The sequence below is a fragment of the Poecilia formosa genome, unplaced genomic scaffold (genome assembly GCF_000485575.1).
Source record: "Poecilia formosa unplaced genomic scaffold, Poecilia_formosa-5.1.2 Scaffold120, whole genome shotgun sequence".
In the NCBI taxonomy this organism is placed as follows: domain Eukaryota; kingdom Metazoa; phylum Chordata; class Actinopteri; order Cyprinodontiformes; family Poeciliidae; genus Poecilia; species Poecilia formosa.
Genome location: NW_006800059.1, coordinates 158,941 through 176,606, shown reverse-complemented (window position 1 = coordinate 176,606; position 17,666 = coordinate 158,941). Strand labels below are relative to the sequence as shown.

At 42.9% G+C, this 17,666-nt stretch overlaps 1 protein-coding gene across 6 annotated transcripts in view; it reads left to right on the top strand.

Annotated features, from left to right (window-relative positions):
* camta1a (calmodulin binding transcription activator 1a) overlaps positions 1–17,666 on the top strand; it is a 412,799-nt gene that overhangs the window by 318,729 nt on the left and 76,404 nt on the right. For all 6 annotated transcript variants that reach the window (XM_016675717.1, XM_016675713.1, XM_016675714.1 and 3 more), the window contains one exon: positions 17,392–17,463. In XM_016675717.1, the coding sequence (XP_016531203.1) occupies positions 17,392–17,463 (72 nt within the window). The remainder of the gene's footprint in view (positions 1–17,391; positions 17,464–17,666) is intronic.

The window sequence follows — 17,666 nt, the reverse complement described above, 5'->3', positions numbered from 1 at the left end:
TCGCTGAATTAATGAACTAATAAACTCATCGTGAGACGATGCTGCAACACAAAATCTATTCATTTTAAGGTTATATATAACTCTTTTCCCATTGAGTCTTGTAAGTGTTGTATAACTTGTACCATATCTGTGTGCACCTCCACTGAAACTCAGGGCAGACCAAGGAGATTGGTAGATTGGTCTAACGCTCATCCTCATGCATGGCTAGGCGTCCTCAAGAACTCTTTTCTTTTTAATGATAACTCGCCGCATGCGTTGTTTACTAAGATGACAGGTCTATTTTCCCCTGATTTATAGCACTGTGGCATCCAAGGAGATACTGTACTTATTACTTTAAATGCAGTATGCAAAAACAAGTCAAAGAGATAGGCAGAAGGAGGAAGGGAGGGTGGGCATAAATTAAGGGTTATTGTCCCCCTTCTGCTCCAGGCAGCTGTTTGTTGAGGTCTAAACACAGAACTCGGAGCTGACCATCTCAAGAGGTCACTGCTGCTTGGATCCCTGACGGTGCTGGCACTTTAAAACTACCCTGTCAACTGCATCATCTTAATATCGTGTGTGTTTGTGCAGTCGGTCTGGCCTCCTTTCAGAATCTAAACTCGAAACTCCCTCTGGTGGCGGAACCGTTCTCACACTCACCCATAATGACACACCACCTCTCCGGCGAACTCTAACCCCTTTTCCTCCACGGCGCCGCTGACCACGAAAGATGTGAAAACACTAACTAGATTTTCTTGTTGGAGCAGCTTGAGTTTTACACTGGAACTCTGTGGTTTCCGGAGAACCAAAGAGGAAGTAAAGGCATCGAGGAGGGAGGTGGGATGTCACTCTTTTGACGGATTTAGTTACAGTAGCATAGAGATCAATTATTCAACAGAGGCATGCGTGGTCGCTGGATTAATGGCGCATGCAGCAGATAAATCAAGCATTGGACTCGAGCTTCTGAGGGAGATCTGAGGGAGAGCGGAGACATTACAAGACAAACATAGAAACGTGTCTGACATGGGCATTCATATCTATTCTTTACCACTGGTAACCTTGAGATCTCAAAAGAGAATGGGGACGGAGCTCTCATCCAGTTACAAATAACCATCCAGATTTGGGATATAATGTCAAAAAATGTGCACGTTATATCATCCTGAATGCCGATTTGGCTCCGAAGGACAGACGTATCTCTCCGTCCTCAGTCTGTTGAAGGATATGAAAAAGGAGGGCTGGAGTTGCTGTTGAGAGATTGAAACGCTGCTATATATTACAACCTCCGGAGACCTGTCGGCACTCCAGCTGACTACCACCCCCCTCCACCACCTTCTCCGTCTGTCTCAGTCTCTTCCTCTCTCTCTAGTTCACAGTGACTTTGCTCTAGGTTCTTTTTCCATTCCTGCTCTTCTGTTGCATTTCTCATCACGCTCGTTCCCCCATATTCCTAAATGGATCTATCCTTGTTCTAGTGTTTCTTGCTCTACATGTATTTGTATTGAACGTGTAAGGAGGGTGTGTGCATCCTTCTGGCTGATTAAATTTGCTTCATTAAGAGCTGCTTTTTTTCCCCCACTCCCCCATCTTCGTCTGTTTGGGCTGCCAGGCTGTACCTGTCTGCCACATCTTGGCTGTGTGCAGCTCCAGCTCTTCCTCTATTTGTCTGTCTCCTTTATCTGCCTGTCTCCTTTATCTGTCTGCTTTGTAGCTGCCTCCCGAACTGAGGAAAAGCCCTTATGGGTCTTTTTTTTTTCTTTCTCCCTCTTGTCGTTGAAATCTCGTACCCTGGTCAGGTTCTTACGTTCAGACGCCTAAATTTTCCCAGCTGGAAAGCCAAATAATTTCGGCCCCAAAACCATTTTTCTCTCTGTGTGTCTATGTCTGTCTCACCCTGTCATCCTGTTACTCTTCCTTTATTTATCTGTGCATTTGCTCTCATGCTCGCAGATTCGCTCTTTTTGATGTAGTTCGCTTCTCTCTCTTCTCGGTCGTTATCTTCATGTGAAGCGTTGGTACTGTGCTGCGTTCAGAAGTGTGTCTGTGAAGCCAAAGCTAACCTTTGCCTCCCAGATTAGAGAAATGGCAATTAATTAAGAGTGAAGTGAGACTCTGACCATATCAAAAGGAGCATTGGTACAGAGACATTTTACATATGGGTGAGGGTGGAGGAGGGAGGCAGAGGGAGAAGCCATGGTGAAAGTGGGAGGATCAAAGCTGGGGATGGTGGCAGAGTGCTGTCCCCTGCTGTGCAGCTCAGATAAACACAGGTTAGCGCCACAGGTCTCCTCAGTGAGCGTGAGTCAGGCACAAGGCCAGGAGATGCATGAACAAGTCAGCTTACAAACATCTCATAATAACTCAGCCAGAAGAAGCCCCCTGAATTAAAGTGTCACTTTTCATTTGCTTTCCTTTCCCTCATTTTGGCTCACTGGCTGATTGTTTTCCTTCTCCCTCATTCTGTCTTTCTCCTTCTCTCTTGTCTGCTCGCCTCACCCCCTTAACCAGCCTCCTCCCCCGTTCACAATCTGCACATAATACGGTCTCCTTCAGTCGCGTTCCCCACAGTCTTCAACACAGGCCTGCCTGGGGGCTCACAGGCTCTCCCATCTGCCTGCTGCGTGTTCTCCCTGTCTTTCTTTGCTCATTTCTGTCTGTTTGTGGCAATCCCTGTCTCTCCAAATCTGTCTCTTGGCTGCGTCTCTGTCTGCAGGGCTCTCGACACACACACGCACACGCGCGCGCACACACACACAGCCACAAGTAGGAGCACTGGGGAAGTTAGAGATTTTTGCCTGCATTACTCATCTACAGTGGGATGCAGACGGATAAATATTACACAAAAGAGGAAAGTTGTCTTGGATCCACACTTGTTGAAAGTGCTGCCACAGCAAACAAGCAACCAAGTTAACAAGTTTGCCTCAATATTGTGTACGCTTGATCATGACGGTTCAGTTCGCTGACAGCTTGGCGTAAAGCCTCATTTCAATCCCTACAAGCTCAAACATAAAGATAGACGCGTGACTTACAAGAAAAATAGCTTCATGAACCCGCTATTATTTTAGGTTTTTAGTTGAAGAGAGGTAGATGATACACTAATTCATCTCTGTAACATGAAATATTTTGTAAAAGTACAATGAAACGGTTATTTTACAGAGATTCATTACACATGAAGTAAAAGTATCTCAGGCTCTTATTTTTGCGGTTTTGGTGATTGTGGCTTACAGGTAAATTCATTTAAATATCACATTAGACCATTTAAAAATATATATGTTTTAAGAACAAATGACAGGACGCTTCAAAGTGTGTACACTTCTTTGCATTCATTACCTGGTTGCGGCTCATCTTGTGTAAATTACTGCATCAGTGCACCTTGGCACGGAGACGGTCAGCTTTGATAGCAGCATTCGGGCCGTCTGCCTTGTTGCGTTCGGTGTTTCTCACCTTCCTCTTGACAACAGGCCACAGCTGGATTTACAGAATACTGGGATAAAATTGCCCAGTGACTTCTGAAAGAAATTGGTTGAAATTTATTTGTCAAGTATGTATTTTTAAAGTTGACTGCTTAAAAATACGTGCATGTGCTAAGCACATGCACGTATTTTTTTTTTTTTTCTGTCACATGAAATTCCAATGAAGTACATAAAGTTTGTGGACACAATGTAACGGGATGGGAAGCCTTCAAAAGACCACGAGTAGCTTTGCAAAGCATTGTGCGGATTCTGTTTGAATAAGACTTCCGCTGTCTATCCAGTGCCTCCATGATTGACATCATGATGGTAACTAATCTCACTTGTGCTAATCCAGATGCCTCGGCGTGCAACTGCAGCTGGGTCTGTAGAGTGTGAATAGGAAAAGAATTGCACAGAAGCTGATGAGGGTTGTTGCCACGCTCCGAAGTGTAGCACCATCTCGCCCACGATGCGGTGTTGGAAGTGAATGGAGTGGCTATCAGTCTTTAATTGGGCGCTGTGGGCCATAATGAAGAGATCTGAAAATAGGGTGGAGCAGAATGAGGGGGAATGAGAGAGTACGCAGCGTGATTCGAGAGGCCGAAGAGCGGTGCGAACCTAGCGGGCTTGAATGCAATGCGTATTGGCAGGTGTCGCTCTGCCTAATTTCACGCCTCTGTGAGCGAATGTGCACCCAGACGATCACCACTTCCAAGTCGCCTCTCTTTCTCCCTCTCCCAATCTGTGCGTGGGTCTCTCTCTCTCTCTCTCTCTCTCTCTCTCCCTTTCTCCCTCTGTCTCTGCTCGGGTGTATAGTCAGTCAGTTGCAGTGATGTGATTGTCCTTCCACATGACTCTGTTATTTAGCCTGTATAGAATGTGCACTTTGGTTCCCCTGAAAGCTTGGAAGTCCAGGCCTGGAACACTAGATGTCAGGGTGAATGTGCAGCCTAAGCACTTAATTTAAGCATGGTGACAGTTAGAGAAGCACAAGCGCCCACCTCTTCCATCTGTCACATCCAGGCCATACTCTGAAGATGGGTTTTATGGGTTTTCTTCTTCTGGCTCTCTCAGTGATCCAACCTGCTGAACTTCAGTCCAGTGGGTAGAATAATGAGTGAGTGCGAGTTTGGGTCCTTCACAGTTGACACGAGGACATCATAAGGCACCACAGACAGTAACAAGTCTTATTCCCGTTTTCTCTCATGACCTCTCACTTGCCTCCCAAACGTCCCCTTACCTTCGTTCCTCACCCCTTTTACCCCTTTCACCCTTTCACTTTCTCTCTCTCTTTTTCCCCCCTCATCCTCAAACCCTATCCCCCCTCTCATCGCCGCTCTTCCCCGCTCACCCCTCCGCGCCCCTCCTTCCTGTAGTCTGTGTTTGTGTTGGGAAGATTAAGCTGCTCTGACAAAGCTGTGTTTACAAATATGCAGGCAGAGAAACAGGCCAAGCGACGCTGAATAGGAATAGAATACAAATTGCTTTTTTATCTCTCTTAGGGCCAGGGCGAGAGAAAATGTGTTTGCGATTGTTGCTCCTCCGCCTGTGAAGGATAAAGCCTCAGCATTGGGTTTGGGCTCCCTGTTAGCATTCATTCTATCCTCTCCTTTCTCCGTCTCCCTCTGTCTCTGTGTCTCTCAGTCCTCCTACTCTCTTTCTTCCTCCTATGCTCTTTCTCCTCTTTGTCTACTCCACACACTCCGTCTCTTCCTCCCCGACTGGATTTTTTTTTTCTTGCTGTTTCCTTGGTAATCATATCTCCTCTCCTTTTCTTTCTTCTCTCCTCCCTAACTCTTTCATGTCTCCTTGATGTGTGCTCCTCTCCACCTATATGTGCTCTGCCGCCTCTCCCCCTCGCCCCGTTCCTCTCCCTCCTTCATGTTTCCATACAGGCTGAATATTTTTCTCAATAACTCACTCTCAGTCTTTCTCTCCATCCGTCTCCTTCTTTTTTTCACTCCTGCACTCAGTGGGACCTGTCATGATTTACTGTCCCTCTCAGCTCCTCCTTGCTTACACTGGAGATATTAGAAATTTTGAGTGCCTATAGATCACCGCGGGGGGAGAGGGCATGAGCGTCTGCTAATCAGCCCTAACAGAGCGGCGCAGCATTACAAATCTGGGCTCTCTCCCACAATTAAGCTGCACGTCCGCCCGGTATAACACGCGGCAGGGAAGCCGGGTCCCTGACGTCATCTTCACTAGGTCTCCGCTGTGCGCGTGTGTATGTGTGTGTGTTTAGGGGGAGAAACTATAAGTTTGATGTTTGCTCTCATTAATGCAAAGGACGCACTCCCCTTCTCTGCACACTTCCATCCTTACCTTACCAAACACAAGTGAAGGTTAATCAGCGGTCTGACAGACTCACACTCTGCCACTGGGATTTAATAAGCAGGATCCGTCTCACAAAGCTACGCTGCGACTAATTTGTTATTACGATAAGAAACGTGTTTGCCTTTTGTTGGGTTTTTGTTCTACCATGAACACGTCTGTACCTGCAGTCGTCTCTCCTGTTGTTCTTAGCGGTACAAGCGTACAGATTCTGCGTCAACTCCTCTTTGGCCATCCTCCAGCACATGCATTTGTGTTTCACTAAGAGATCAGGCCCAGGATTTTCTCCCCATACTCAGCTGTTTACCGCGCCCACTGAAAAATGACAGCTAAAGTGTAACCTCTGACCCCTTGTCTCTACAACCTCTGTGCTGTGTCCATTACTCAACTTTTTAATGGAATGAAGAGCCTGTCATATTTGACCTAGCTTGTAATGCTAAGAGATGCACATTACTCTTTGCTGCAAGACATTTTTCGCGTGTCTCTTCCAGACAGGTGATCTGTAGGTCAGCTCAAAGGTGAGGCGATAAGGAAGTGTTGTCTTAAGATAGCGATCTGGAGTCCTTTGCAGTTTCATCTTTTGCATACAGTGCCAGTGAAAGGTCTGTGTATGCTTACTGAGGGCAGGAATGCTCTTATTCTGGTTGTGTTGGAACTGTTCTGCTTTTCGAGTGGAATTTCACACATTTTCATTGATCGTCAAAGAACAAGAAGGGAGTTCACAAGTTTGAATGGGGTGTGAATTTCCTGTAATCCACACATGGCCAAATTTGTACATAAAGACAGATTTGAATGGTCAGATCTGACACTCTGGTGCTGCTCACCTCCCTTAAATGTGTCTAGAGTTGAGCACCATTCACCAACTTGCTCTGCAGGACTCAGCTCACAAAACCGCCTGGTAGTGATTCTAGCACATTTCACAAAGTGGAAGAAAGAACAAAAAAACTCAAAAATCTTAGTTTTCATCTCAAATCAACATGTGGTTGAAACTTTAAGTCATCTAGAACAGCTGAAACAAACAACAAAACTGGTTTAAATCAGGACAGTATTCAAACAACAAGACTGAACTTCCTATTTAAGGTGCTAAATATTTAGTCAGAAGTTTGCTGAGCGGTTCAAACAGCGTGTGGTTTCTTTGCAAATGGCAGGTGAACTTTTCACCAAATATTAGTAAAGTCTTATTTATAATTTTGTAAAACCATGTAGATAAAAACAAATCCATAATGACTTCAAACTTGTGCATCCAGTAGATTTTATAAATTCATCAGCATCGTTGTTATGCAGTCTGACTGCATCTCTGAAGATCCACAATTAATATTCATGCTCATGGTCAGTGGATGCAAATTTGTTTTTACTTGCACTGTATAAACTTAGCATCAGATTATAAAGACTCATCTGTCACATTCACAGTTTTTCAGACCTATTTTGCACATTGTTCTTCGTGTTCTTGGAAACAACGCTGATGCCGACCGTGATTTAGTTTGTAATTCGTCTCCACAGTAAGTCCATGTTCTTCCATGTGAAGGAAAGTCAATAAGGAGAGAAGAAAGATAAGAAAAAGGAAGAAAGTGGAAAAGAAATGTTTCTTACCATTGCATGTGTATGACTCTGTGCACAGTGTGGGTACTATAGAAGAACACAGATTGACTTTTGAGAAGCTGACAGAAGAGCTGCAAGGTTTCCCGAGCTTTCTTTTGTTGACAGGCATCAATGCCTTGACTGCTGTTGTATGCCGAGGTCAAGGCAGACCTTACTGGACTCTTTGTGAAGTGTAAAAAAGAAATCAGCCTGACATATTTGCTCGTCTGCAAAAGCTGTTTAAACTCTCTTTTTGTGTTACTTTCTCAACATTTTTTCTTCCCTTACTTAAAGGCCCTGACCTCACTTCTCAAGAGATATTTGTTAAACACATCAGTTTTTTTCCGTTGAAAAGAATTACCCCCACCCCAAAAAAAAATCAAATGCTGAAACATCCATCCGTTTCCAGTAACATTTGCAGTAACATATGAAAATACAGAATGTGTCAGATTCCTGTCCTGTGTTGATCCTTGCATTGTCTGTGCATGCCTGTGTGGTTCTGGTGGCTACCTCCAGCGGCCATTGGGCGAGAAGCGGGGTTACACCTTGGACAGGTCGCCAGTACATCTAGGGTTAACGCAGGTACACAAAGGTCAAACCATGCACACACACTTAAGGGCAATCTAGGGACACAAAGACTATTTCACCCTTAGTTATTTCAAACTTTTGCAATTTTCTTGACCCACCTGCCAATGCACATTTCTTCCCACCTACAGATCTGTCTATGCTTACTTTCAGGACGATTTGTTTCCACAACCACTGGTGATTCAAAGTAGTTTTCTTTAATACAGTCACAGTCTATAGAAAAAGAAGCGATTATGTGACTCAAATAAAGGTCATCCAACACCAGGAGATCACTGCCAATTATTATGTATTTATAATCTCCTTTTCATAAGAGTATCCTGAAAATTCAGAACCACGACTTGAAACAAGGTTTAAGATAAAGAATATACAGTTAGATTAAATTATGCTTTAGATTTTAAATGTTTCTCAGTTTGCTCCAATAGGAAAAAATTAAATTAATCCCAACTTTAAAAACATGGTTTTGAATGGTTTGTGAACACACACATTCACATTCTACATAACTAAAGACAGTATTCTTTTATTTGTCACGTTGATAGCAGCATAGTTGCTTAAAATGTGTGATTTCTGAAGGAGCCAGCTGTTTTCTCCGTTTTATTTTTCTGTTCCTGTTAACTTATTTGTTTTCTGACATTGCTGTCAGTACACCTTTTTGTATGTATGTCCTCGCATGTTGGCGAATGGTGGCACACGACATAGAGCCATTAGCTGAGCCCGCCCAGCCCCCGTCTGTGTCTGCTTTAACCTTGGCCAGCAGGCTGGTGGAGAGGGAAAGTAATTCTAACCTTAAAACCTGCTGATTAAAGCTAGTTTGGTGGAATTCGATTCCACTTAATGCCTTTGGCGGAGAGCCCAGCTGGCTAGCATTAGCATTAACAGACACTGTGTCTTCAGTCAGGGAGACAGACGTTCATGGGCTTGTGCGCAAGCCTCCTCTTGCATGTACAGAAGCATGACCGTAAGCTCCTTACCCCCTTGTCCATCATTTGTATCTCTCTGTTTCCCTTCTCTGTCTCTCATACTCCTCATGTTTTTTTTTTTCCTGCAGCAAAATAAAAATCTCCCAGTAACTTTATTGTTTCAGCTTCCCTTCGCCTGAAATGCCTTCCCTTTTTTTTTTTGTTCTTAATTAGTTGGGTTTTTTTTTTCTGCTCTTCAGAAATGAAGTGAAACAGAATTATGTTTTTTAGAGCTACAAGTGGTCAGGGGTTTCTCTCAATCCGCCTCGGTCCTGTTATTGTTTTCCTTTTGAACTTGATGTATGGCTGTGTTTACATGTCCAGCGTGGCTAATTAATTCTCCTCCTCTGAGCCTGTTTATCAAACGTTTCTGTTTATTTTACAATGAGCTTTCTATTTTTAGGGCCAATCATTTCCATAACACATGCCTTTTCTTCCTGAGTGCCATTTCTTTGGCTTTGTTGAAGAATTTAGGTTTGTTCTCCATTTTCTGCCCCCCTTTCAGCTTGGGAGCAGTCTGCCAATTCATTTTGTAGCTTGCTCAGTTTTGACTGATTTAGAGGCTGCAGCTGGTCTGATGCAGAAGACTGGGGAGATAAATCTAAGTTTCCTTTGATTTATTATGTATAATGTCTCATCAACCGTTTCTTAAGTCTGAAGATGCATTGAAAAATTTTACTGTTACAATTCCACAAGTTGTAGACTATTTAAAGGTGTGTAAAAGAAGAATTTCTTTAAAAAAAAGGGAGGCAGTAGCTGGTTTAAGATCCAGTGAGCCATTCCAGAACTACCCATTTCTCTCTAAATCAAAATGTAAGCGATATCCTGCATATTATAGGCATTCTGGGCATAGTGCCACCCTACCAGACACTATGGATAATTTGATTCCCGCCGAACGATCGGAGAGAGTACAGCAGAGTGTATTGACTGTAAAGACAGCAGGTGAGATACAGAGCATTATGGTATCAGTCGAAAATGAGCTCATCCTCCAAACTGGAAGTGGCACTTTTCTGCGGTAAGTCATCCAATCACATCTGTTTAGAGCCAGAAATCGTGAGCTGATCAATAGTCATCATGGATGCTGTCGATGGCCGAGCTGGTTTGAATTTTGCATGGTTCATGAATCTCTATTGTGTATGGATTTTGCGTTGCCTTCACGGATAGAGTTAGATAGTGCCGTCTGATTGGCTGCAGTGTGAGCTCTATTTATGCTGCTGCGCCCCAGGCTGTATCACCTGCCCCAGGCATCCATGTGAACAGACATATGCAAACACACACACACACATGCATACACACACACAAAAAAAAAACACACGCACAAAATGATATATTACCTCTAATGAAGCAGGGAGCTAGAAGTGACTTTACCAGGTGGATGTCCACCTCAACAAATGTAGAATGCTTTAAATAAAGTCATTCGATCCAGTGAATTCTGACAAATTTACAGAATATCCAGCAGAGAATATTTATACCCTGAGTGGTAATGTGTTGGAACAAATGCTGACTAAGGACACAAGTCAAATATGTGTCAAAGTAGAGAACTATCCTTGGAAGGACTGCATTGGTAAAGACTGTCTTTCTGTTTTTTTGGATGGTAAAAAGTCAAACTAGCTATTCTTTTTTATTTGTGCACTAATAATAACAAAGCATGTCTGCTTTTCCTGCTGGGACTGACAATCAACCCAAAAGACCGATGTGCTGCAGCCTCTGACAGTGGAATTTTTTGCATCACGGCAGGAAAACAGCAAATTGCCAACATAAATAAGGTGCCACGCTCTGATTAGGACAGTTTTCACACATCATTATGGTCTAATGAGAGACTTTTCCTTCCCTCAGTCTCACTCTAACTGACTTGCCAGCTTCGCCTTTGCCGACGTTTCATTTTACAAACCCGTCTCTGGCTGTGTCTGACACCTGCCAGCTGTGATAGATAAATGTAAGCGTAACATCGTCGGGGCGCTGGGCTTTCCAGGCTCGATGTGGCGGTAGCCTCCACAGACCTTACTGGTAGCAAGCAGCTCTGGCTCTACGTCTGAAGGCTTTATTTTAAACAAACTGTTTGCCCTGGGTGAACCGCAGTCCAGCTCTACTCAAGATGACTCCCCAAGAGGAGGGAAGAGTGGACACGTCCTTTCACCGGGCCTCATCACCGTTTCATCGCCTTGACCACTTGCTTAAGTGACAATACATAATGAATTCGCTCCATGAGGACACGCGGTGCTGTACCTCCTTTTTCATGCTGTCTGGACTGACAGCAAATAAATGCATTATGGTCATACTTCTCGTGAATTATTCTGTTAACTGTTCCAAATCATTTTTCTGCGTCTCATTTGCACACGACAGCACACTAACAAAACATTCAGATTAGTGACACCGTGTGTGTGTGTGTGTGTGTGTGTGTGTGCGTGTGCGTGTGTGTGTGTGTGTGTGTGTGTGTGTGCGTGTGTGCGTGTTCGTGCGTTTGCGGATGAATGTGTCTGAGACCACGTGTGTGTGTTTTTTTTTCAATGTGTTCATGCCACTGTATTGAAGATTTTCTAAATTGCATGCTGGGAAAGTGCAGTTTTTATGAGAGAATATGTGTGTGTATAATTATTGTTTAATTGCTTGCCCTGCAATGTGCTGTCATCTGTCACAGCCCATAGACAGCAAATAATGGTTCTTCTGCCGTCACTTTGTCACCCAGACGCTCAGCATGCAGAAAGCAGCAGAAACACCAGCAACTGATATGCGCTTTGAATTACTGATAAGTGCTTGGGGTTGATGAGCGGTGCACATATGGGGGTGTGGGTCTCTATACGACGCCGTGCTAAAAGATTCGTAGCTCTTAAACTTCTCCCCGTTTTGTCACATTACGTACTTGATTGTGGTCTATGTGAATTTTTCGTGACACACCACTCACTGTTTTCTGAACCATCCTGAGGCAACGCTTTAGGAAGCCGCCTTTCGTTGCAGCCGTAGCAGTTACATTGCTACCAGCACATCTGGAGACGTTTTTTTCTGTATGGCCAGGGGGAGAGGAAAGATGTTCGTTTTTTTTTTTTTTTTTTTTTTTTTTTTTTTTTTTTCCAGTTCTTATTTGCAAAAACCATCAACAAAACATCAGCCAGATTGGATGGTGAATGTTTCTGAACAGTTTGCAAGTTTTCCCAGATATTCTCAATGTGATTCAGGTCTGGACCTTCGCATTGTTGACTCTCACCAATCAACATGATGCCACTGGTGTAACACAAATACTTAAGTATTTACGTTGATGTGTTTTTGTCCTGGTCCTGTCAGATAATCATGTTTGGTGTGTTCCCTTTGAAATCTTGTAACAAACTACAAGCAGGCAGGTTTCTTCTTAACTGTTTTCCATAAAGCTGCAAAACTAATCTATTGTGTCGCTAGATTATCAGTGCTGCTCCTCCAGAGTTACCATGAGCCTCTTGGCTTCTACTCTTGTTACTCTTCATGTCATTTTAGCCATTCAGTCATGTCTTGGCAGATTTACAGATGTATTTTTCAAGTTTGTGGGGACAGACAAGGAATTTGACTTTGGTTTTCGTTATTCACGTCATAATCAAAGTACAGTCACAAAACCGTAAGTTACAATATAAGCAAAAAACGTACACACGGGTGGAATCTAGTCAGACATCTGAAGGTTATAGCATTGCATTTTAGTTAGGGGTAGTAGAGTAAAGGGGATTGAATTTAAATACTGAATTCAACAAAACATATAAAATAATTTTTCTTCCACGCTTGCGATCATACTCTGCTTTGTGTTGCTTCAATCATATCTTATAAATATGCATGATGCTGTGACCAACAACAATGTGGGTTTATGATTTAATAACTGCAACTGTATTTGTTCCTCTTCTGATTGTTTTTGCACTCAAGACCGTAGAAATAGTGAACTGGTAAAAGAGTGAAGGTTCCCAGGCTGGCGTTGTGTTTAATGTCTACTGTATATTGGCACTGACAGCTTCAACTGTTGTGTTACGCTTTAAGCTGCTTGTTTGTCTGCCATGCCGCTTTGTGTCATTGAGTAATGGGGGCAAATAGAGGGGAAGAAGAGCAGCCCCGGGGCTAATTTATTCACTCCCCCATTCACCCCAGTCACTTAGGCTTGTTGCGCCAGGAAACCTGTCAGTCGTGTCGAGCATGTCAAAGCGGCGTCATACTGTCCTTCTGCAGGTCACTCTCAGGGGGCCAAGCGCTCAAGGCTAGAACAATATTAACCCTGATCTGTGAGTAACTGCTCAGGAGCCGGAATTAGGGATACAAAACATTTTAAGTGCCTTTTTCCTTTACTTAGGGTTTTTTTCTTTCTTTTTTAAGGAGTCAGCTTTCTTTATCGTTTTGCCTTTTATTCATGCAAAAACTCTGCATGAATAAAATGCAGTCACTTCAGACTATTACAGTCTGAAGTGACTGTAATAGTCCTAAATTTTAGCTCAAACATTTTTTCCTAGTTTACTTGATGACACCATGCATCCATCTTAGTCGATAATGTACAGACTTCCCTATAAAAATATAAAGGAACCCAGATTTTGTGCTTTTGATCAATAATCAAAGCACATAAAATAAGTTAAGCAGGCCACCAAAATTAAATTCACTTGCTTTAAATGTGCAGTTGATCACAATCTGCTCCGTAAAGGTTTGCTATTCCATATTTGCCGTCAAAATAAATGCAAATTTGGCGTTATATCAGCATTTGTGTTGGCACATAATGCTAAGTGTCAAGAAAACGTTGGCATTTCTGCTTGTAAGCACCTTTCCCAAAACTGTTGCAGAACATGCCAGTAGTGAAACTGTTTAAGGCCTCATAGATCAGTGCACAGCCTTGCATCGGTAATCCCTTGAAAGCTCACAAAGCCCAGTTTATGACATAAATAGTCACAGAGCTGCAAAGTACAAATGTGTGTAGCTGTGGTGGTTGTAACGTGATGTTCACTCCGCTGTGGTTGTGGGAGGAAGCCTCTGTCCAACGCCAGCGCAGAGTAATGGATGGCAGAGTTACAGGAGTGGGAGGAGGCATACATCCTATACCAGACAGCTGTAATAGATGAGGGTTCAGCAAAAAACATAAGAAAATGAGGCAGTCTGCAGGAGCGTGGCTGCTCAAACTCTCCCAAACACACTTTGGGTGGTATTGAAATCAGCAAACAAATAGGTGTGAACAGAACAATGGAACACCTGGAGAACCAGAAAGGGCTGATGGCGTCTGCGAATTGTTTTCTTTCTTGTGAATGAGCTGGACGCACACATAAACCCGCCTGTTTGTACTTGCGTATCTCTGAGATCTGTAAGCACTTTCTTACCGCCGTTATGCGTCCTTCCATCTGTTTGCCTTCCCTTTGTAGCCGTACATTCATCAGAGGGTTTGATGTTGGCAAATCAATGTTTATCCACCTCGGCGAGCCCTTCTCGTTTTAACTAGGTTTTAATTAAACAAGACAAGCACAAAGAACACTTCAAGGCATCTATTTATCATTCGGTCCTCCGAGCAATGCAGCCCACCATCCCAATATTAAAACACTCTCCCTCATCCCTCCCACGGTGCCTGTCCCCTTGCCTCTGCTCCCTGCTCATTCCCAGCGCCCCAGGAAACCCACCTCAACTTATTGAACACGTACAGTACAGCTGCTGAATATTGAAGCTCAGGTTAGTGTCTCCATGTGCATGTCCGTGTGTGGAAGACAAGACTGCACCTTTGTGCATATGTGTACCTGCTCTGACACGGAGCAGGCAGTGATTTCTTATCAATAATTTAAAACAGAGAGGATTTAAGTGGAACTCAATCCTCTCAACCTGCCTGCTTGATCTATTGCTCAAAAATATTGGACAAACTTTGCTTTTAAATCAGCCAGAATTCGTCTAGCATACAATTAAAAACAAATCATTTGCAAAGATTGCATGCTGTTACCCATATTATTCATGTTCCTGGTGTAGCTGAGGCTGGTTTGTGCCCCCACAAATTTACAAGGGACTGAAATCAGAAATTTGGGATGGCAAATCATTGTCTTTGTTGTCCTTTGTAACTTCCTGGCTGCTTTTTAACTAATTTCCCTGTATAATAGTCTCATTGCCTATAACTAACCAGGTGATAGCTGAGCAGTGGTGAAGTATTATAGATTGCTATAAATTAGAAAAAGTATAGCCTTCCCATTAGGTCATCCAGGGTCAGGACTGTGAATCCAACAAAGGACTGAGAAGGAGAGAGAGGACGGAAGAATGCAGCTCTGCTCCGTCTCTCGGTGTTTGATGCTTTACTGCACTCTCCTTCTGACTGCTGAAGAATGTCTCCTGGCCTCTTCGCCAGATACCAGGGGGCGTTATCAGCCCTGCCTTGCTCTTTCCACAGTAATGAGCCCCGAGACGAAGTATTATCTGTTTACGATAAGGATATTAATAACACTGTGCTTTAGTTATGCTCTGGGTTTCTCGGCAGGGTGAATTTGTTAAGAGTTCTTTCCAAGCTGAATGAAACTTGAGCAGCATTGGGCCAATGTAAACAAATGTAAACAGTTTTTTTTTTATTATTATAACTAATCACTGTTTAAAAAAAACAAGGAACCTTGAGGTCTTCTTTTATGCTGTTTTAATCAGAAGTATACAGACACTCATAATCTTTGTCTTTTAATTCTAATTTTATTTCTTTCTCCAAGTTCTTGGTACACAAGTTTCACAGAAATTATTTCTACTCAACTCATGGTCAAAAAGTTTACATGCAGGCTTCAATATTTACATGCATGTTTTCGGTATAAACCTGGTTAGAAAACTTATTTGCAGGTTAAATTAATTTGGTGCATTCATTTAACCTCAGATCTCTAATCTCAAACACAATTCAAATCCGGGTTTAGAGGAGAATTTTTAATCCCTTATTAAATCTAAAACCACATTTTATGTGTGATTTTTCTTTTCTTGTCTTTTTGGAAATCTTGTCAAAATCATTTCTAGTAAAGGAAGTTAGTTAACATTTCCAGAAACAACCAAATGTCGTCATCATGAACTGAGAAGATCTAGAGCAGGAAAGAATCACCAAATTGACTCCATAAAGCTCAACAGAAATGTGTATCCACCCAGGTGAACAAAAGGAATGACTAATACGAAAAAGAGACAAGAAACATGGTGGTGGTAGCATCATGTCAAGACTCTGTTTCTGTGCCACTGGTACATATACATTGCACAAAAGTGGATGGAAATGATGGGAGTACCACATAAAAAATTCTTAAACTTCATCTAAAATCAAGACCCAGAGAAGTAAAAGGACTAAAAGGACTACCGTCTAAAACAGACACAACAGCTGGTTTTGGATTGATGAAAACTGACTAATATTAGGCTTTTATGGTCCCAACCTCATCTATACTCAACATGTAGAAACAGTTTTTAAAAGACAGATTTATGCTAAGAAAGAAACCAGTGTACATGGTCAAATGTCCAGATAGAAATATGTCAGAAACCTGTTGACGTGTGTGGTCAAGGAACAGAAATCACCAGCGTGTATGTATATATCTGAGCTTGCATGCATACATTTTGACCCTGTGTGGATGAGAGAAAGTCCATAATGAATTCAAACCCGTGACAACTTTGAAATGTTGTGCGCCGCATATCCGTTCCTCTCTTGAAAGAAAGAATGGTTCAAGCACATCATTAAAAGGCAAAAGCTCACATAGTATGCATGCTGATGAGCACAATCATCTAACAAGTCCAGCTTTAACTTGACTTTACTTTATTTGAACAGTAATTAACTTTACTGGGGCATCCACAACAAGTCATGCTGCATCGCTGCAAATGTTGCACATCCTCAAACCTGACGAGGCACAGGCAGGGACAAGCTTCTTCAGATCTTGTATGTTTAATGCCTCGCCAAGACATTGTCGCTGTGCTGCCGTGTTAGACGCTTCCATAAATTAGATGTTGTATTTTTCCGTGGTTGAAAGCATTCTGCTGCTGGTGCAAAGTTTACAAAGGACAATAATGATTTTTGTAGCTTTGACAGAGACAACCGAAAAATAATGACACGATCCAGCTTTTGGGTGGAAGCTGACAGTACCTGCCAACACCTTCGGCTCGTAAACATCATCGTATCCTTGTGCAGATAGAACTGGAAAAAAAAAAGAAACGCCTTTTGTAAGGGTTTCATGCATCTCTACCTACAAGATATCTGATCTTGTAATTACTATTTTGGAAACAAAGTTCTCTATAACAAGTCACCGCAACACAAAGCTCATTAAAGGGGAAGAGATGGTTATAAGTGGATGAAGAAAAAGAAAATATTGGAGTCAGGAGCAGGTAGTGAGGAGTTCACCGGTGAATATCACCCCCTGTCTGCCTCGAGGTCATTGCCTTTGTTTTCAAGAACAATGGTTCTAGTGGGAGTTATGAAGTAGAGGGAAAAGGTTGCGGGTTCAAAAATCACAGGTGTCACGGTCGGCTGAGAGGTCAAACCTTTGCCTTCTTCTACCTGTAATGTAATGCACTTTTTTTTCTGTCCCCCTTTCTCCTTTTCTCTGCCCTCCTTTCAGTGTCTGTATGGCTGCTATGTCCACTCCTCTATCATCCCCACCTTCCACCGCAGGTGCTACTGGCTGCTCCAGGTAAGGACTCCTCCTCTTCTCCTGCTTTTTTTAACTCCCAGACTCTCCCCTCCCTCCCTCATCCACAAAATCCTGAATGAGTCGCCGGATATCAGTTTCTATTAAGCCGAAGCGTTTACCTTTGACAGCCAGCAGGCAGGCATCAACTTATTCCTTCTCCACCTCCCTCTCTCTTCTTTCCCTTTTCCCTCCTCGGCCTCCAT